The sequence below is a fragment of the Podospora anserina genome, chromosome 5 (assembly GCF_000226545.1).
Source record: "Podospora anserina S mat+ genomic DNA chromosome 5, supercontig 7".
Taxonomy (NCBI): Eukaryota; Fungi; Ascomycota; class Sordariomycetes; order Sordariales; family Podosporaceae; genus Podospora; species Podospora anserina.
Window position 1 is genome coordinate 63,518 of NW_001914840.1, and position 20,509 is coordinate 84,026.

Genomic DNA, 20,509 nt, shown 5'->3' on the forward strand with positions numbered 1-20,509 from the left:
CTAAGCATCGACGACCTTGATCTGAGCTGCCTTAGCAAAGTCTTCGGCTTCCTTGATAATCTGCAAACTCTTTGTCAGCTCCATTGAAATGGATAAGTACCAATTTTCTGCAGAAAACCTACCTCGTCATACTTTGTGACAGCATCCTGAATGCCATGGCTGATGTTGGACTTCCGGATAGCCTGCAATGATGAACTCGTGCCCTTCTCAATCTTGTCAATGGCCTTGATAACAGGGTCAAGAGACTCTCCCAAATGCCGGAAGGTGTCCTGAATCAACCGGATCCCCTCCACCGCCTTTGTCATCCTGGTGATCAAATCATCAATCTGAGCCTCCAAGGCCGTGACAGTAGTCTGGCATTTGAGAACATCCTCCGTCTCCTTGTTCTGGGTGGACCACTTGTCCAACGCATCCTTGAAGTCTTTGAGCTTCTGGTACAGGTTCCAAGTACCCGTAGGGCCGCTGAGCACATTGATCCAGAACTTCCAACCCTTGGGGTCCCCTTCCTCTTTCTGGAACACGCACAAAATCAGTGACCTTTCCAACATGTGTAGAATGCGCTAATGGCTTGGATTGAACTCACCAACTCCTTGGTCTGCTTATCCGCCTCATCCTTGGCGTCCTTGAGCTTCTTCTGCAAGTCTTCCAGTTCATGGTTCAAGTACACCATCGCATTCTTGTAATGCTTCCCCCCAGAATCCGTCACCGGGCTTAGATACTTGTCATTCACAGCGGTGACCTGCTTCTTGTTGGCCTCGGTTTCGTTGAGGAACTATCATCCATCCGACAGGTCAGTCATAAGTTTTTTCTCTGCCATCCCAAACATCAAGATGAATCTCACGTCTTGAAGGTCTTTCCTCAACTTGTCACTCTGCTCTTCCTTCTCCTTGGCGTCCGACTTGAGCTCCTCCAGTCTTTCCTTCGCGAGCTCCTTCGCCGCTTCGAAATCATCGTCAATGCTGTCCTTGTTCTTGTACTTGTCCGACGTCAGCGTCTTGAGCTGCGCGCCGAGGCCGTCGTCGGCTCCGAGAGAGGTCTTGGCGTTGACGGCGTATTTCTTCACCAGGGAGGAATAGGAGACTTGAGAAACGTCAATCAGAATGCCAAGGGCGTGGGTTCAAAATGGGGGATGGAGAGAACTCACAGACCCCCTCCATGGGCCCACTGCTGAACTTGTGGCACGAGGAAGAAACAGCGACGAGAGCATCTTTGGTGTCCTGTTCACATGGTAAGCACCTATGCTTTCCAGGCTGATGGCAAGGTGTCATACCTCGTAGATCTTGGGAAGGACCGCTTCCAAAGGCTTGAACCGGGACTGAGGGAGCTTCTTCTGGAAGTCGGCATCATTGTCGGGATACAGCATTCCGCACCAGACATATGCTTGGATGGCTGAAAGAACCTTTGTGTCAGTCCCAACATCAACGACATGGTTGCACGCAGAGTAGTAATCGTACCGTAGAATGGGCTCTTGTCGCCATTGAAAGTGACCTTGCCGTCTGCCTTCGCCGTTCTGAGGAAACGATCCGGGTGCGTTTTGAGTTCAGCCTCGAGAGAGTCCTGCAAGGTCTTCTCTGCTGCCTTGGGGTCGTTGTTCCAGTCGGTTGACATGTTGAAGGTGAATGATTGTGGACGAGATAGAGAGATTGAGTGCGATGGGTTCAAAGTTTAAATGATGCAGATGATGCCACAAGTGTAAGACGGAGGGAAGCCAAATGTCGCTATATAACCTGAGAATGCTGTGAGTCTGCGAGGCGTGCTGTGCTATCTTGGACATGCCCACGACGTCAGATCATTGTCGAACAACAGGAGGTCGCCGACCAGGTCGTCCCCGAAGCTCGTATGCACTCTGCAGGCATTCGGGCCGTGATGGTATTTTGGAGACGATGATTGATTCACAAGATGGAGTTTCAGCTCGACTCGCTGTGTTGACGTAACGGTGGCTCAATGTCTGGTACACGTGTGGATCATCTGGAGTTGTAGTATTCTTGTTACGCGCGATAAACGGTTGCTGATGTCTAGGAGGGCGGGTGGTTGCTGTATCGTGGATGATGATTTTACGAGACTGAAGCTGTAGTTGACCCATCGTGACCCGCCTTTGGCGGCGAGATTGGCGCGATGTGCAGCTGTCGATCTGTCAATTGGATTGATCGACATTCTGTCAACACATCTCTGCGGGGCTCAAGTGGTTAGATTTGCGTGCTTCAAGAACCAAAGCGGGGAACCCTACAGTGGGTGAATGGGTGAGTGGCTGGCTGAGGATTGCGGGTTGAAGGTATGTCTTAGAACTAAGTGTCACCAAAACTGCAAGTTATCGGGAGTGACGCAGGCATACCTGTGTGGAGCATCTACAAGAAGGTGTCCATTGGGTCAAGCGGGCTTGCCGGGGGGTAGGTCCCCGTGTTGATCTGGAGTCGAGCCGACGAGGCATGGACCACGTACAAGAAGGATAAAAATGGCTTCTTTGACAGGAGAGTTGTATCATCAAGCACTTTGTTTCCAGAACTCTTTGCTCTTTCAAGCTTTGAATCGCCAACCGTTCTCACACACCACGCATCATCATCATCATCATGGCTTCCTTCCCCGATTTTCAAATCCAAATCGAAAGCCCAGGCGGCGAGCCGTTCCCTTCCATCTCTAGCAAAACGCTGGGTTCCGATGTGGAAAAAGCAACGTTGTCCAAGCTCAGGGGCCTTTGCCGCATGTATGTCAAACATCTTTGGTGGCCACGGTGAGCGGAATCTAACATGTCTGTAGCCCAAAGAAATACGCCTTCAGCACCAATGGCAAAAATGCCCTCTCCGACAGCACGTCTCTCAATGACTACATCCACTTGACCCCTGACGTAAGATGTTTATTTTCTACAAACCCTTGTTTATCTTGGCTGACCAACATTGCAGAACCTTGCCAGCCTTTCTCCCGAAGCAAAGGCCACCGAGAAGGTAGAGGGAGCACCAGCTGCTGAGACGGAGGAAAAGCCCAAGCCCAAGGGTGTTCCCTTCGTCACAGTTCATCTCGTCTCCACGGTCGTGGCCAGCAAGCCACAGGAGAACGTCCCGCAATCCACTGTGATCTCTGATCTCAAAAACCTACTCGGAAGCGCTGGCAAAGGAGTTGATGGCGGCAAACTCGGGAATACCGCCGAGTTGTTGGGAAAGCTTGACTCTCTGCAGCAAAATTACGCGACGACAGCTATGTATGTCTTGTGCAGATGGCGACATATTATCGACAATGCTGACATGGACTTGTATCAATACAGTTCCAGGGATTACACCGAACCCGCCGATTTGACTGAGACGCAGTGGGAGAATATCCTGTTCAATAACCGGATTCTGCATGGCTACACCCACATGCCAGGCACCGGACTCTTGGTCAAGGCCCCCAAGAGAGGTATGTTGATCCTACTCATTGCTGGGATCCAATTCCAAGCTGATAACAGAAGCCTTCTCAATCCGTCGTCCGCTCCAGGCACCTTCTCCGGATCTCGGCGAAGTAGCGAAAGCCCCAGTGCCAGAGGAAAAGGCACTCGACAAGACGAGCGACAAGAAGGTGGTGAAGGAATATCTGGTTTGTCAAACTCGCATCTGATTGCCACCCACAGGTAACTAACATGAGGCCAAACAGAACACTGTCCCAGGCATTCCATCTTTCTACATCGATGACGACTCCAAGGTCACCGTCACCGAAACCAGGACTGCGTTCCAACGGTCCATGGCGCGGGAAGGATTCAGTTCCACAGCTATTGAAGCAAATGCGTCAGTCACAAACTCACTGCTGGTCTTGTACCCATGGCTAAACATTGCGTAGAAGCGGGAGCCCGTTTGGCAAGTCGATCTCTGCCTCCGCGGCCCTCTCCGACGAGAATTCCTACAGCAAGAAGAGTCTCACTGAAGAGACCGACTTTACCTTGGAGGTCGCTTACAAGGTATGTTTGTCATGTGTCGAGGTAGACTTAGACGTCCAAACCACTGACCTTGGAACAGTTCCCCCGCGTAGCCATAGACCTCTCCCCCCGCTACCTCCAGCTCTCCGACGAGTGCGAGGAAGCAATCAAGAACATCAAGAGCGACTACGACAAAGTTCAGTTCATCAATGACTACGGTGCCACCTTCCCTCCCAAGCTCCAGACAAGTCCGTAAGCTCATACTCCAATACAGGTGACGCATTCCCAACCAAGGTCGTCCTCGGCGGTTTCCTCCGCAGCAGCCGCCAAGTCATAGTCAAGACCAACGAGCAACTCGATGCAGCCAAGGAAGAGACCAAGAAGGCCGCCGGCCTCAGTTTTGCCTCACCCCAAGTGAGCTTTGGGGTGAACTACGCCAAGACCACCAGTGACACCACAACGACGACCCAGGGCCAGACGATCGGGAACGCTGCCTTGACCTGGGAGGCGCGTGGTGGAGACACTGTGCTTTGTTCCAAGTGAGTTCCAGCTCCAGCCGTTGTCGCAACGTACATACAAGCTGACTCCCACAAAGCCCATCTGCCTGGGCCTCAACCGTAAAGGACTACCGCTACTGGCGCATCACCGAGGTAAGCCTTCTTCCCCTGACACATAACGAAATCCTGCTCTAACACCCGTAACACCAGCAATCCCAAACCGTCTCCCTCGTCCGCATAATAGACGGCATAGACCCCAACATGGCCCACAAAGTCGAATTCCCCAACCAAAAAGACGACAAGTTCCCCGACGACGGAGACCTCCCCGAGTCAGAGCTCATCGACAAAGCCACCAACCTCCTCATGGGACCCCCCAGCTCAGTGCCAATGCAAATCGTCCTCAAGGCCTACCGGGAAGACACCGACAAGAAGGGCTACCACGCCTGGCTGAAGAAGGAGCATTCCGCCGAGTACGACGACCTGGAAATCAAAGACCAGGGGGCTGGCTGGGACAGCCTGACGGATAGTTGCAAGACTTATTACATCATCTATGTGTACAAGGCGAAGGACAAGAAGGTTTTTACTTGAGACGTGAGGACTGGGTGGCTGGACAGCGAGGGGGATGCAGGCGAGGCTTCCTGGGGATGTTCAACGTCACGTACATGACATGATCAAAGTACAACATACCTATTGGAAGTATCTCCAGACTCTAATTTATCCCATAATGTGTCTCAAAGACAATATTAATATGATAGCCTACCATGCTACAGCAACACATCATAGCTGGTACGTGAACATGGCAGTCCTTCATAAAGGACACGTTATGCCCATGAACATGTTAAAGAGTGTTACTAGTCGAATAGCATAACGTATATTATAAGCGAGCGACCAATATAAGCGAGCGACCACTTTTTCACAACCTTTATATCATTATCCTCAATTACTACACAACCATACTAAGAAGCAACCATAATTACATCCGAAATAGCTGAATCAGACAATTCTATAGCCTCCTGGCAAGTGCGCGCATTATGGCCAGGCTTGCCGCACACACCACAGCACTGAACCTTCGTACGAGCCCCCCCTACACCACCGCTATCCGGCTATATTTCTTCTACTGCCTCCCCACCCACGGCCTTCTGGTCCAGTAGATCCTGTGCATCTTGCATAGTAAGTGATCCTCTGAGCCGTACACGTATTTTTTTAGCTCTCCGGCGCTTACTTAGTACTTCATTAGCTTTACGGAGCGAAGAGACCTTTACTTATAAGAGGGCTACTTAATATATTATAAATATCGTACTTTTAGTAAATTAATCTATAGTATTTAATATTAAAGTCGGGAAGTTATTTTAATAGTTAGTGATATAAGTCTTAATAAGCGTGGAATATAAGTTAACTTCTCGGGGGTTTTATAGTATTTAAAATACCTAAGGGAGTACCGTACCCGGCTTTAAGGATAAGGGTATTAATATACGAAACTTTATATTTAATTTAAAAAATACCCTTTTTAAATCGTATAATATAAAGCTAGCACTTATAAAACTACCCTATATATTCTTTTCCGTTATAAAAACGAAAAAAGTTTCGCGGAAAGCACAAAGAAACTCGAACTTACTTATATAATTAATATATATATATATTAAGCCTTCGATCTAGCAGCCGTATACTTATTTTAGCGGCCTAAAGTAATTAATATTAAATAGTTAAAGGAGGTGGGAGGAGTATAGAAATATATAAAGTATAATAATATTATTTTACTAATAATAATATTCGAATTTAATCGAGTAATAACTTTCGTAATTATCGAAAATTAATAACCGATATTTACCCTTTATACGGGACACTATATAATAATTAAAATATTTAATTTAATTTAGGCTTACCGGATTAGTAATTTAATTATTATTAGTAATTACGATACGTTAAATAAATAATAAATTATATTCGGTATATTAATTAGTAAAATAATACTATACGGCTAAAATAATAAAGGGCAGAATAGCCTAACCGAAGGTATTAACTCTCTAAATTACTGTTACTTACTTACGGTTATAAAACTAAATTAATTTTATTTTATTAAAGCCGTCCGAGATTATAATTACTATATTTATAAAAAAAATATTTATTATAAACCTAATTTCGTTAAAGTTATAAATATCGTTATTTATAATACCGTATTTAGCTTTAGTATTTTATATAAACGTAAACTACTCGGTAATAACCTTCGGATCCTCGTACTTAGCCCTCTAATAATCGTATCTACGTATAAAACGCGTACGGAGCTATAGCTAGCGTTTAACGAAGTTATATACCTAGAATTTACTAATAGGGGGCGCGTCGCGTACGCGCAACAGTTAGTTAGCCATATCTTCCACACTACGTAACCTTAGTAGAAAAGCTCGCGTAGATAACTTAATAATATAGTAAATAATAGCCTCCTCTTCGGATTGAGTAAGCTTCTTCGATCTGGGCGTAGTATCGCGTCGTGCAGGCCGGCCGGCGCGTCGGTATCTAAGCGTACTGCGATCGACGTTATATATCTTAGCTGCAGCTAATATTCTTAGATTATTATTATTTCGAAGAGCCTCAAGGGCTAAGATTATATGGGCTTCCTTTGAAGTAGATGGTATTTTGGAATGTTAAGAAAATAAGGTGTTGAGGTTAAGGTTACGCGTCGCGTGAAAAAGGTGGTCGCTCGCTTATATTGGTCGCTCGCTTATAATATACGTTACTAGCAGATGCAAGTAAGAGTCTCCACCATTATAAAGAAAAAGCCTTTTCAGAGCCACTAATGGGTCCTACGGATACCTCCTCCTTACATATTTACTTACCCTCCCTATAATATAGTAAAAGGACCTGGAAGAAAATTAATAAGCCTTGAAATTATCTTTAAAGGCCTTAAAATTATCTTTCAAAACTTTTTCTTATGATATTTTAAGAACTTTTGTCCTGCTTCTAAGGCCTATTGAATATATTTCAAGGCCTGCTAACTATCTTTCAATATTTATAAATCATCCTTCAACATATGGTAAAACTCGCTATAACCGGGAGCGGGGACGACGTTGTTTAGATGAACAACCAGTGAATGTGTGCTTGAATAGGATTACGTCCTATGTGTCATAACAGGCTACGTTGCTAATAGTAGTAAGAGTGGTGTCTGTGTTTGTGAGCAATAAAGCGAAGTTGCTTGGTCGCATGAGCATTTGTTAGCAAATGACACAGAACTCTAACCCAGCCAAGGTCATACGAATGACTGCACAGCCTGTGAGGCGGTTATCCTTCGGAGCTTCAAGGGTGGCGCTGCCGTTCTATCGAACACAGCCCTAAAATCTTCCTTTTATTCTTGCTGCACGGAGGTCCCTTTTTGTGGAAGCTTTCGCTCTGGCTTTAGCCTCCAAGCCCCCTTCGCTTCCTATTGCACCATTTTATCCCTGTCACCGCAAACTTTTGATTTACGCCAATCTCCTCCGTGACAGACGAAGCCCACGCCCAAAACAACGACATTCAGTCTCCCACCCAGAAAGGATTGCACATTCAAGACTCACTAAGAGCCCTGTATCTCTGTGTCTGCAAACCCAAGTACTCTGCCAATCTATATTGAGGACGGAAAACCACTCTACTTTTTCAGTCAGTCCCTCTTGGTCAACTTGCCCTATCTGCAGATGGTTAATTGCGGATGCCAGGAGGAGCTCGCCAAGTTGGACAAGCGAGTTCCGTGGAGGTAAAGTCCACTAAACCACCTCACATCACTCATATACCTTAGTCTCACTAACCTTTTCCCGAAAATAGTTGTCCTTGACACATGGTCGATGATCTGGTTGGTGATGTGGTTGATAATTTGGTTGATGAGGTGTATGTACTTGATGGCCATATATAACTATAACCCCTGTAGGGGTAAATACGCGGATATCAGGAAGGTAATGCGCGGGTATAGATTCTTTTATAAATGGAAGATGGGGCTTACAAAGGGGTGAACATTGGGTTCGCAAACGGAGGAAGATGGGGCTCACAAACGAAAAATGGGGCGCTTCCTGGCCCAATTATGGGTTTTAACTCTGTCATTATCTATCTATTTGTCCTTCAGTGCAGCATCGAACCCTGGCCTTTTTGGCAATCTCGCGAAGTATTCCCACTATCGTCACCTCGTCATTCCTGATATGAAGTGTCTGTTCTGTCTTCAGCATGAACGAATTCATTTCTCCCGTATCGTCCTCGCCTCGTTCCGGGTAGAACTCGTAGAAATACACATCGCGTCCAATTGTGACTGCCGCCCAAATACACTTATTCGGGTCCTTACTCCTTCGGACGCTCTTCCTTCTTCGCACGCTTTCTTTTGCTACCCGTCTTCGGGTTCTTATCAGTAAATATGCCACACTCTTGCTCCAAATAATCCCGCAACTGTCTCTTAGTTTTCTCCCAAGCCTCAACACCGCCGCCAATCTTCTTGTCTTCAATAATGAAAACGGGCTGAAGTTTTCGTTCACCACCTGGAAGAGTTGTCAAAATCTGGACCTTGCAGTCCTATCGTTCTAGGGAGCCGGCGCACGGTGGTAGCTGATACCTCCACGAAAAGCCATTGTCTTCATCGAAAAAGTGGGGAAAGATAGTTTGCCATATGTGATCCACAAAGCACTGGCACGAGGTCGCTGTATGCGGCCGCAACAGTTGCGATCTCCATATACTATATTCGACATTAGATACAACCTAAACAGCAGCTTATAGGTACCTACAACACCAGGCAGGGGGTCGGGTATGCGGGGCATTTTGATTCTGGGGTGAAAAAGCTTGTCGACGGTGCTTGGCGGAAGTAATGGTCTCTCGCAGGTTTCAGCAGGCCAGGATTCTTGAGGTAAACAGATCCATCGCAACAACCGGGACTTCTCTCCGGACATGGACTGTTTGTATCTAGAATGCAACACCGTCTTGACTCAATTCGTACCAAAAGTACATTTCCTTGTTTTCTTCTTTTGCTTTTGCACCTAACAACTTGTACACCTCATCTTCACATCTTACTCATTCAACTCTTAAGATATACAAATATGAAAGTATACCGAACGCGTCATCGAAAGCGCCGTGGTTTTGGTTAGAGATATCACTATGCAACCGCCTGAGTCATAACTATACGTTTGTTAAACGGCAGCATGCTATTTCACGGACTAGACGGAGGAGTAACTTAGCAATAAACTATCCAATACGTGAACAGCCACAAGACAAAATATTCTAACGCCATAAACCAGGTTATTACCGTCGAGGCCAACCGATCCAAAACGGGGGCTAGCCTTTGTACCTATTGCAATAGTTGGAGTCCATGATTTGTGTTGCCGGCATTTGCAAATGAAAGTCAATCTGAATCTGATTTAAAAAAAAGTCGAGTTTGATCAGTTGTAAGTGGCTTGAAAATCATTGACGGCTCTCAGGCGCTTATATTCTTGCTGGGCTTTTGGGAATCTTCTTCCGTGTCAGTGTCATCTGGTAAATATGTTAACCATACATTTCTTCGTGCCAACCGTGGGCAGCCAAGAGTCGAGTGGAATCGAAATAGATGATAACCAACACACAACACTCACCAGAAATCATCCCCTTATCCATAGCCGGCAAGCAAGCCCGGTCAGGCCACGAGGTTGAGATCCGGTGTGGCGGCTGTGCGCCAGACTCATGGCGCAGCAGAACGGATAGGTGTAGAGACAAATGTGTTTGTGGCAGACTGAGGCTGGGCACCACAATGGCGAAGGCGTGTGATCGAGAGACTTACAATTGCAAACGGCTGGCCGTCGACGGCAGCTTCAGTGCCGGAGGCGGGGAAGTCGAGCTCCATTCGTGAATCCTGAAGAAGCTTGTCGAGTGTTACATTGAAAACAAGTCGATGAAATCGTAGGAATAGTGCCAGAAGGTGTGTCAGACGTACCTCGGCATCCTCAGTTGAGCCACTGAGGGCGACGGCAGACTGGTTAGCCGACTTTCTTAGACCACGACCCATTCTGTCAAATAGCAAGACGCGATGGTGGTGAGTGGTGAGTGGTGGGCGGTCGGTGGTCGGTAGAGAAGAGAGAAGTTTGCCTTTGCCGGGTTGTGGAGGGCAGAAGCAAGAGAAAAAAGTGGGAGGGAGAGAAGAGAGTGGGAGCAAAAGAGGGAACGGGAGAAGGGATTTTATACCTGAGCAGCGAGGCAAGAGTTGGGCAGCAGGGCAGAAAAATCAGACAATAGGCAGGGCCATTAGCAGGTGAATAGAGTGAATAGGCATGCACCAAGAGTGACGAATCGACAATCAAGGGCAGTCTGAGGAAGGAGCAACGTCGACTCGAGGTTGGGGGGGGCAATGAGGTTACATGTAACTGGCTGAGGAAGGAGCGACCAGTTCGGATGGAAGCCCGTCGGCCGGGAGGTACGCGTCATTGGCCGGTCTGCCAGGGTCATGAGTCCTCAGCTCTAGAGGAAGAAGCTGGAAGGCGGAAGGGAAAGGAAGAATCACGAAGCGGTGACATCAGTACACCAAAACAGTCGGAAGCGGTCAGAAGTCGAGATTGATTCTTGTCTTGTGGGATCTATAGCACAACATGAAGTACAGTCTGGGAGGCAGAGACTTGGGCTGAATGTCTGTTGTTGATCACCAGGGCACCCAACATTTCAGGCTCGCTTGGAGTGCAAAGGGCCAGTAATGACGGCATCAGGGGGCCCCGAATTGATAGGTACACATCTTTACTCTTACCTATTCCCCTACGAAAATGACAAGTTCCTCTTCCTCCGACCCAGGCAGGTCACCGTCTTGACCATTCTCTTCCATTTCTTCCACCACAATGTGTTTGAAATCATTGGCACGAGTCTTCTTCATGCCTTCGATTATATCCTTGATGGCGTTGATCTCATGCAAAAGCCTGTTCCCAACGTTTGCAATGAGGTCAACCTGCTTTTTGTTGATGCCATCCTGGATGAGTTCAACCTCCAGCTGTCTGTGCACATTCATCACGTTGGCGGTCCATTTCTTGTTGTGTTTCTCCAGCTGGGCTTGGATCTGGTCGAGCTTTGCTTCAGTACGCAGCAAAACGCTTCTGGACTTTTTATCTGTTAAATTTGGGTCAAGTACCGGCACATTCATTGCTCTTACCGGTCGAGCCTCCCCAGGCTTGGGGTTAATGTTAACACCAAGGGACTTGGAGCTGCCAGGTGTGGATTCCGCGGCCTTGGTAGCTTTGTGATGTGCTTTTTTCTCTCTTTCCAGGCCTTGCGTTTCTTCTGCAATCTCTGTTTGCTTGCCATTGTCCAGATTTGTCGCAAATATCGTTATCCTGGCGCGGCAGGAGTCGGAATAAGAGAGTTCACAAGCACCCCACCTGGCATCCCTCAGTTGTCAAGTGATTCTGCCCCACCCACTCAGCCCAGACACTCCCGAGTCCCTCTCCCCTATCCCGGCTCTGCTGTTTTCGCAGCCGGTCCAGGGCTGGAATCCGTCCACCACCGGTCATTCTCGCTGCTCATGATTCCTTCGACCTTCCGCCATCACATCAACCACCACGCGTCATTTGGTTTCTGGCATCTGGCCGCCAACACCGATCGATCCAGTCTCATACCTCCTCCGGACCTCCACGCCGGTTTGGACCGTGGGCACTGGTGTCTCGCTGTAGTGACTCGCTGTCGGTTACCACCCATGTCGCCTATGTATACGCCTCTCGAACTTGGGCGACTATGGTTGGCACCGTGGTTGACCGAGCATACAGATGGTCCCCAGCGGAACCTCTGAGGGCGCAGGGACTTGTATGCGAGGGTTGAAAGGGATCCCTATGGAAAGTTTCTGTGGGCCTGCGACGGTCATGTCGTTGACTGGGGTCCCGGCCGAGGTGGGCGTGTTAGCTTTACTATTCTTGTGGGATTCTCGTCGTGGTTGGGCTTACTCAGTGATTTTATTTTCATTGTCCTGATTGGACTTACGGACAAATCGACTGAAGCTTCCGGGTCGCCTACTCGATATTAGCGATTCCCCCGTTCGACAGATATCACCGACGGGGGTTGGACAATAATTCCGGGCCGCCCCTTTCCGATGAGAACGCTTGAAGTCACGACCAGGCAAGTTCTCCCACTGTTCTACCTTGCTTCTTACTGACCTCGGCTCTCGTGACAGCTTCCTCGATCTTCCGACGGCCCCCCGACTTCTCAAAAGTCCATTCGCGAAAGTTCAAGCACACCCGGAGAGCAAGAGTTGGTCAAATAGTCCGAACTACCACCCAGAATCTTGAATTCTACGCCAGCGTGAAGTCCTGCTGCTTTTAGCTACGTATTGGTGGGTGTGAGGTTTGCACTGGAATTCTTGATCAGACTTGACAGTGTGAAAATTCAAGATTTGAGTAAATAGCTGCAAGAACAGTATATCGTCACAAGATTGCTAGCCCTGATATCCTGAGTGTCTTGGGTGTGGGTGCTGTTGAACTGATGAGAGACGGAGGTGCTCTCAGGGGGTGGCGGTGCATTGTGGCTGGGGTGGCTGAGTGTGTTGCTTGGGGTGACACTTTGGAAATTGGGATCTGGAAGATTTTGTGTTAGAAATGGGAGAATCGTGGGGGGATTTGGAGGAGATGACAGTTCTGAGGTACTTGCGTAAATGGGGGTTAAACCGGGAGAAAAAGTTGATCAAAGACTTCTCCTACAATAGATGATGGGAGTTCCAGCATTGGGGCTTCTACAAAATTATGATATGATAAGCAATACCGCCAAAGATTGACCAGGATTGAGAGGGAAAACGAGGCTTATTCTGTTTGTTTGTAGTACTATTCAGTGCTCCCGAAGCAAAGGGATACCGCCTTTGTATCCACACTGTTGAAGTTAACAGAACTTCCAAGATGCATGCAACAGTGATGATTGAACATGACGTCACAGCTTTATAGTTACACGGAGACAAAAATACTACCTGAGCTCAAATTCGTGCAGCAACAGGTATCGTTCTGTATCTATGACCAACGCCGCTGATATCCTGGTCCAGGCTTCAGATTCCACGAGAAATTGAACAGCCCAGGGGCAGTATCCATTTTGCCATCCGAGCCAGCCAGTTCCAAAAACCGCAATGTCGTATGTCGTGATAGCTAAACCAACAAAGATTGAGTCTGATCTACTCGGTAATAGCCTTCAAAAGCGGTGTGGTTCATAGGATATCAGTATCCTTCAGCTCTTACGCATATTCAAAATAAAATAAACCGATTATCCCAATCCCCGACAGTTAGGACGATCAAACTTGTACTTATTTTCATCCGCAAAATGGCCTCATCAACCAAACCACACGCCACCCGAGCTTTGTGCTCCTCTGCTTCATGTTCAACAATCTACAACTGGGATTTCAGTGTGGCGACGGGGCCGAGTGATGCAAGCTGGCCCATATGCTCACTGAGGTTGGGGTCGGTGACAAAATGCACCATCTTATCGACACCGTGTTTCATGATGGCGAAGAAATATTTTGACATGTCGGGGGTAATGGGGTTTCCCATGTCAACAGCGGCGGCGGTACCATCACCGCAAAATAGTTGATACGCATTAATAGGTTAACACATACCATGTTATAAATGATGCTTTAAAAGAAAATTAATAGGCCTTCTAACTATTTTTAAAGGCCTATGCACTATCTTTAAAAGCATGTTAATCTACTTTTGTGTGTCAATCATTTTGTGGTAAGGGTGGGCGGTGGTCTTGAGAATCTCGTCTTTGATGATGACTTGAGGGTTGAGTATATGGGCTGAGAGCCCTGGATCAACGTTTTAGAGTTGAAACAGCAGTGGAATGGGGAGTACTGTGCTTGCCTTGGCTTGGGGTCTGGAGATGACGATATCGACAGCCGGAAGACAGACTCTTACACCTTGGGACGTGGTCATTATGCAACGTAAAGGTAAGAAATTTAGGACAGTCAGTCTATGACACAAAAGCTTGACCTAACAGCTGGTAGGGATTTCTGAACAACTCATGATGAGTAACTGCTTGTCTCTACAAACAATGTCCCAGTCATGGTCTGCAGCAGCGCAAGCTCACCATGGATATGAGTAAGATGCATAGTACGTTACGGTCATCGCAAGGCCCCATGCTCAAATAACACAAAAATAATGTTCAAAGCTCCAAAATAGTCAACGGGCAATGAGCGGTTGCTTGATGCTGTGGAGTTACCTCTGACGACGAGAGGTCCGGCGGCCAGCTCTGCGGCCCTTCCAGTAACCTCACCGCCCTGGAGCAACCTGGAAGCTGTCATCTGCGCAGACCCTCCAGCTGTCCCGCAATACTCAGCCTGGTCATTCACCGTGCTCGCACAACAACTGCTGACTGGCCTGAAAAGATCGACTCACTGGCAAACTCCCCCGCCAACACCACCTTCAGCCTTTTCACCCTCACTCTTCTTTCCCTCAACAATCCTCTCTCTCCACCTCACAAGCTCTCCCTTTTGACACTCCCAGCCTCTCCCAACCATGATTCCCGACACAGGTAACAAATACCGCGGCAAGGGCATCAGCCACGCAGTCCCCAAACCCACCGCCAGCTCATTCACGACTCCTAATCCCGCCGAGATGACTTCCGCGGTAAGTCCTCAAACACACATTTGCCCTATCCATAGCCTCATCCACTAACCCAATACACCCTTCAGCAGACCTCCCCCTCGACCCCCATCCCCGATCCGTCCCCCGATCCCCCCGCCGACCACCTCGACTCAATCATCGAAATCAGCGACGACGACGAAGTAAGTCCCCTCCCTCCTTCCCAACACTAACACCCCCGGTACCAATCACTAACCACTGTTCGCCCACAGGCCGAGATTCACCCCCCTGCTTCTCCCACCAAGAACCGCGCCCCTCACACCAACACCTCTCTTCATGATCTTCGTGGTCGTTCTCGTCCGCGCGATCCCTCCAAGAAGCGCTCTTCGTTCGCTGATCCCCCTCCTTTCTCTATGGGCCCTCTCCCGTCAACACCCCCCAGAGTCCCCGCCTACATCAGAGCCGAGCAAGCCAAGAAGCATCTCGTCTCCGTCCTCCTGGAGGACGCCACAGATGAGCTTTGGAGACTCAGCAACACCGTCTCCACTGCGAGATCGACTGCCAGGCAGGGTGAACACGAAAAGGTGGACAAGCTGCTATATGACCTGTCCTCCCAGGCTTCGAGGTTAAAGCTCAAGTTGAAGGAGGTAGTAGAGACCCACAATCGACGCTGAGGGAGAGCTTGTGGTATTCTTCGTGTTGGTTCCATTCTTTGAGAAAGTAGATAGGAAGCTGGGGTAGAGGCCTGAGGGAATCAACACAGGAGAATTGGTAGATACCTTTACCATTGCTACGTGCTCAGACTCATTGAATATTCCATGGAACTGTACTTGTCAACCTCAAAAGGTACATTTGTTGTCAACGACACCATTCTCTAGAGATGTAACGTTTGAAAAGGTCTCCTATCCTTCTGCAATGAACCTTCATCTTTTTCACTCTTGAAAACATAACACAATTCAAAGCAAAACAATACCGCAAACCAAAAGAAATGAGCACCACAGAAAGAGTTGGTATCAACGGCTCAAGTCGCATGTAGCATTTGGGTATCTCTAAACCAGCACTTCCATAGCCCCAGTCCATCCCGGCTTGCCTCAAATGCCTGTAAAAACAACTTCAACCCAATTTGCCAGCGATCCTGCCCAACTCCACCCTCGAAAACTCCAACGCTCATGCCAGTCCAACAAAGAAAAGCCAACCAAATCATGCAGATGTCTTTTGAAAGACCAATGGTCAATCAAACCTCGTCATCATTCAGCATGCGAACAAATTAATCAGAGATGTCAGTTGAGGCATATTTGTGAAAAGAAAACAGAGAGGGTACTTACAGCTTACTGGTCGACCTGGCCGCTCAAGAACATGGCCAGGAGCATTTTCAGCTCCTTGACTTCGCTCAAGGCGCTCTTTCATGGCTCACAGCCATCCTTGTGGGCCTTCTCCGACTTGTCCTGCCGAACAGCGAGACTCATCATGCCAGCCGTCAGGGCATCATGGTGACCCTAGCCAGACTTCATCTCCTTGCGGAGACTCTTAGCCTCGTTCTGGCGCTGCAGATCGTGGTACTGCTTCATCAGAGCAGCCACCGACAGCTCCCCCGAGGCCTGCTCGGCACCTCCCACGAGAACAACCTGGGTCATCACCTCCTCAATCTTTGCGAGGTGAGCCTCCATCCTAGTAAGACGCTTGGTTTAGGCGGCCGCCTCGCCTTCGAGCCAATGACTCTGGCCCTAAGGCCCTCGGCAGCCCCGTTCCCGTCGCAAGCGGACGAAAAGTCCATCCTGTCGCTATCGCCAGTAAAGACCAAACTCCTCAAGCTTTTCTTCCACCTTCTCAACACCGTCCCGCAAGAACTTCGCCGACACGGAGGTCATGTCCTTCTCAGTCTTCAGTTCTTCCACGTCTCCCTTTTGCTCCAGACGCAGGAGTCCCAAGTCATTGACGAACGTGGAGTAGTTCGTGTGAGGTTGAGATTTCCTCCATCTTCTGCCCCATCAGAGACAGGCCAGCCCCAGCAGCAAAGGTTTTCATGCCTATGGTGTTCTGGGGGTCCAGAACAGCATCGCACATGCGGTCGACATTGTAACCCATGTATGACTGGTACCTCTTGATCAACTCGGGGGAAGGTTTGTCGCCGATATCCAGGGTGTTGGACACAAGCTCGAGAACATCCTCGGCGCTGTCGGAAGAGGCATCATTGTGATCGGGATGATCGGCGGGGAGGGACTCGGCGGCAAAGGGGCGAGTGGATTCGGCACACTAACTGATGTTAGATGTGTAAAATGACATGAAGAAATACGGGACATTGCATACCTTGTCTTCGGTGTCAACGGACATCGTACCCTCCTCGGCAGAGTTTTTGCGGCGCTGTCGGCAGCGGCATCGGAGGAAGCACCCTAAGTCCAGTCAGCAAGGCACAGAAAAAAAAAGTTGAGTAAGTCGACCACCAGAAATGCCTCAAGTTCTCGATCACCGCGCCACATGAACCGGAACCCCACTCCACCACATGACCTTCGCAGGCCCAGGATATTATATTAGGGCTCCCTTTCAAAACTCTCGCATACTGGTCCCTGAGTCCTCAGAGGTTCCGCTGGAGACCAACGAATGCTCGGTCAATCACAATGCCAAACGTGGTTGACCAAGTTAAAGAGGCGTCTACACAATTGAGCGGTGGTGGTTACCAACAACAGACACACGAGAACATCAGACTCAGTATTGACCGGCGATCACATCGAATCAAGGGATGAGTCTGGCTATCAGTGTTGGCAGTCCCGTGCCAGATCCAAGTGCGGTGAGACGAAAACAAGAGGAGGAGCATATGTGCAGGAGAGGCAGCCTGGGGCTGGGCATACCGATGACGAAAGGTGTAGGGGGTCGGGTACTTACATTGTTGGTACCTATCAACGCCACCACAAACTTGGTCGCGGCGTTCGTTATGGCCCTCACGCGCCATCCTCAAAAAGCTCGGGTTTTTTGGCGTCGCTTGCAAAAGCGGAGAAGTTAGCGGTCGAGTCGCTTGAAAACCCCAAACAATTGGTGTGACAAGGGGCTGTAGTGTCAGGGCTTGGAACAGTGGTTCAATTCAGCTAATAATCTTCAGTGGCCTCAAGATCCTTGATGACCCCTTCATCTGGCTGTCTAGCGAGCGGGTATCTTATCTCTCATAAAGTGGTCCGCGCCACTAGCTGCCTAAGGCTGTCGCCAAGGTGCCCATGGTGTCCGTGCATACCAATCTATTTGCTCCAGCCAATAGTACAACTTCTGAACCGCCCATCCTTTGTTCCGTTTGCCTCACTTCCTAACGACTGGATCATAGCCTGCAGATGCCCCTCACTTCCAGTGGTGTTGGTAGTATTGTTGGTCATGGCCTAAGGTGGTTGGTCCTTTGCCGTGTGACAATTGGTGATCCAGTCGCTTGAAAACGCAGAGGAATTGGTGATGAAGTGACTTACAAACGGAATCGGAGCCGGCAGACGACAAAGTTGCAAAACCGAAACTGTGTTGCGAGGCGCACAGAGAAGAAGAAGAAGATGGGAGAGCAGTGGGAAGTTGGAAGAAATTAAATACCCAGGGAAAGCGGGGCACCTACAGATTGCAGAATCAGCAAGGACCAGCAAAATCAAAGCGGTCGGCCTAGCACCTTCCATCGGGAGGTTGCTCCTTCCCTCTAAAAGATGTATGACCAGACGATTTGGCGGAGGGCCTACGTCCTCAGGGAAAGAGCAACTTAACTCTGCAAATCAGACGACCAGAATCCAGGCACCTGGCTATTGAAGTTGTTCCTCGAAGGCTAGAGCATGACGCGTGATCTTAGAAGGGTACGGAATCCTGGAAGGCTACGGACTCTTTGGAGAGAAGCGGAACCTTTGGTAGGAGCACTGTGCCTGAGAAGAAAAGTCGGTGGAAGGGCCTCCAGATAAGCCGATAGAAATCTACCCTTTGGGAGGTATCCAACTACGGCTCTCTTCTTCTGACCTTCCTCAAAACAACAAACAACCAACTCCAATCTATCACATCGTCTCACCAACACTCACCTCGCCATCCACCCACACCCAGAATGACTACCAAGCACAAGACCGAGAAGAAGCGATAGGCGTGGAGGGTGAGAAAAAAAGGCACAACACAAAGCAGAAAGGCTTGCCCGTCAGGTACAACGGGGTGACAAGAAGCCTGTCCCCATTCCAGTATGAATAGCCAGCAAACTTTCATGTATGAGCACTTCTAACCTCAACGGACAGCCCAGAAAGTCAAAGACGGAGCGCCGTCTCGATGCTTTTTCTCTGGAGACCGAACGCCAGAAAGCCGAGGTCGAACGACAGAGAGCCGAGATCTAACGCCAGAAAGCTGAGATCAATTCGCTGAAAGCAAAGGTTCAGAGCTTGAGCAAGAAACAGCAATCCGACACGGCGACAATAATAAAGAGGATTGACAAGGGTGGATCGACCTTCCAGAGCAGAATCAACAAGCTGTACCACATGATTCCGCGCCCAAAGGAACCAAGGCCGTGGTAGAGAGACTGGAATGCTGGTGTATATCAATTTTTGGGGCATGGCATGAATTTTTTGTCAGGTGGATGTCGAGAAAGTAGATCGTTTGTTGGTTCCTGAGGCACAGTTCAGGGGTAACCTACAAAATAACATCTATGTTGTCACGGTAACTCAAAAGGGGGTGCCAAGCCCATAACAATTTCACTTCCAAAACCGTCAACCAGGGCCTCATGATGTTCATTGAGACCATCATCGACCACAAAGTTGCCGACACATGATGGATCGATTTGAAGGCAATTTGTCGCTTTCTATCTTCATGGCCGTCCACCTTCATCATGAATACTGCCAATAAATTGAGTTACCATTGGCCCAGACCGCCTTGCGTCTGTTTTCCTCATCCTGCATCAAGGCCCTTATTTGCCCAAAGATTGAGCTCTATGGTTATTCCCTGCCTGATGGCCATGTGTGCGGTCCGCCATTAGCTCATTTCGCACTCCGGCAGCCAAGCATCCCGAACTCCAGACGCTTTCATTCCTCTGGATAATACACAATTATATAGAATTAAAAAGGGTGCCCAAAGGCATCGCCCACGCCTAGCTTAGTGTGACGAGGGAGATTCCCAGCCAGCCCTGTGCTGGAAGGGCACGATTGGTCCATTGATCTAACCCACTTATTTTGCCCTGCCTCAAGACTGCACACACATTGCTCTAGAATCCTATTCACTTGTTGATTAGCATTGTCACTCCTCCTACTTGGGATCTCCCCCGCTTCCCACAAAAGAGAAAACCAAGAGATATCCGAACAATACGTTCGCCCTCTGCTGCTTTTCATCGACACGCGCAACACCAGGACTCCACAAGTACCCCATCATCGTCACCCCAATTCCTGTCCAGTCTTCACCGTCGTCATCTGCTGATTTCATCATCGCAGCTGAACCACTGACAGGCGTTTCCGGCAGGACTCAAACCTGAACTCAACCCTCATCCCATTCACCCAAGCGCCACGATGTCGCCCACAGCTGCAACTGTAGGTTCCCGATATCACGTCATCGTCGTCGGTGTTCCCCTATTCTTTCCACATACACAAATAGATACAGGTCATTCGGACGAGGCGGTACTCTAGATACAGCACTGTGCATTTCTCTCCTGGTCGACT

General features: G+C 48.7%; 6 protein-coding genes across 6 annotated transcripts; 2 read left to right on the plus strand and 4 right to left on the minus strand.

Annotated features, from left to right (window-relative positions):
• PODANS_5_11820 (uncharacterized protein) lies at positions 1-1,608 on the minus strand (the record flags this gene model as incomplete). The annotated part of the gene is made up of 7 exons (XM_001904402.1): positions 1-60; positions 123-512; positions 584-772; positions 842-1,080; positions 1,145-1,217; positions 1,271-1,389; positions 1,455-1,608. The coding sequence occupies 7 exons, from the start codon at positions 1,606-1,608 to the stop codon at positions 1-3; spliced, it is 1,224 nt and encodes a 407-aa protein (XP_001904437.1).
• Positions 1,609-2,567: 959 nt separating this feature from the next.
• Positions 2,568-4,965, plus strand: PODANS_5_11830 (uncharacterized protein; the record flags this gene model as incomplete). Its single annotated transcript, XM_001904403.1, has 11 exons — positions 2,568-2,701; positions 2,755-2,842; positions 2,898-3,193; positions 3,257-3,387; positions 3,440-3,564; positions 3,622-3,752; positions 3,805-3,922; positions 3,981-4,098; positions 4,155-4,419; positions 4,476-4,530; positions 4,588-4,965. 11 exons carry the CDS (start codon positions 2,568-2,570, stop codon positions 4,963-4,965), a joined length of 1,839 nt encoding a protein of 612 aa, XP_001904438.1.
• A 4,833-nt stretch (positions 4,966-9,798) lies between these two features.
• On the minus strand, positions 9,799-10,354 carry PODANS_5_11840 (uncharacterized protein; the record flags this gene model as incomplete). Its single annotated transcript, XM_001904404.1, has 3 exons — positions 9,799-9,825; positions 10,130-10,210; positions 10,283-10,354. 3 exons carry the CDS (start codon positions 10,352-10,354, stop codon positions 9,799-9,801), a joined length of 180 nt encoding a protein of 59 aa, XP_001904439.1.
• A 729-nt stretch (positions 10,355-11,083) lies between these two features.
• Positions 11,084-11,837, minus strand: PODANS_5_11843 (uncharacterized protein; the record flags this gene model as incomplete). Its single annotated transcript, XM_001904405.1, has 2 exons — positions 11,084-11,660; positions 11,746-11,837. 2 exons carry the CDS (start codon positions 11,835-11,837, stop codon positions 11,084-11,086), a joined length of 669 nt encoding a protein of 222 aa, XP_001904440.1.
• A 2,970-nt stretch (positions 11,838-14,807) lies between these two features.
• PODANS_5_11850 (uncharacterized protein) lies at positions 14,808-15,547 on the plus strand (the record flags this gene model as incomplete). The annotated part of the gene is made up of 3 exons (XM_001904406.1): positions 14,808-14,918; positions 14,984-15,076; positions 15,146-15,547. The coding sequence occupies 3 exons, from the start codon at positions 14,808-14,810 to the stop codon at positions 15,545-15,547; spliced, it is 606 nt and encodes a 201-aa protein (XP_001904441.1).
• A 1,107-nt stretch (positions 15,548-16,654) lies between these two features.
• PODANS_5_11852 (uncharacterized protein) lies at positions 16,655-17,204 on the minus strand (the record flags this gene model as incomplete). Its single annotated transcript, XM_001904407.1, has 3 exons — positions 16,655-16,774; positions 16,926-17,126; positions 17,181-17,204. 3 exons carry the CDS (start codon positions 17,202-17,204, stop codon positions 16,655-16,657), a joined length of 345 nt encoding a protein of 114 aa, XP_001904442.1.
• Between the last annotated feature and the right edge of the window lie 3,305 nt (positions 17,205-20,509).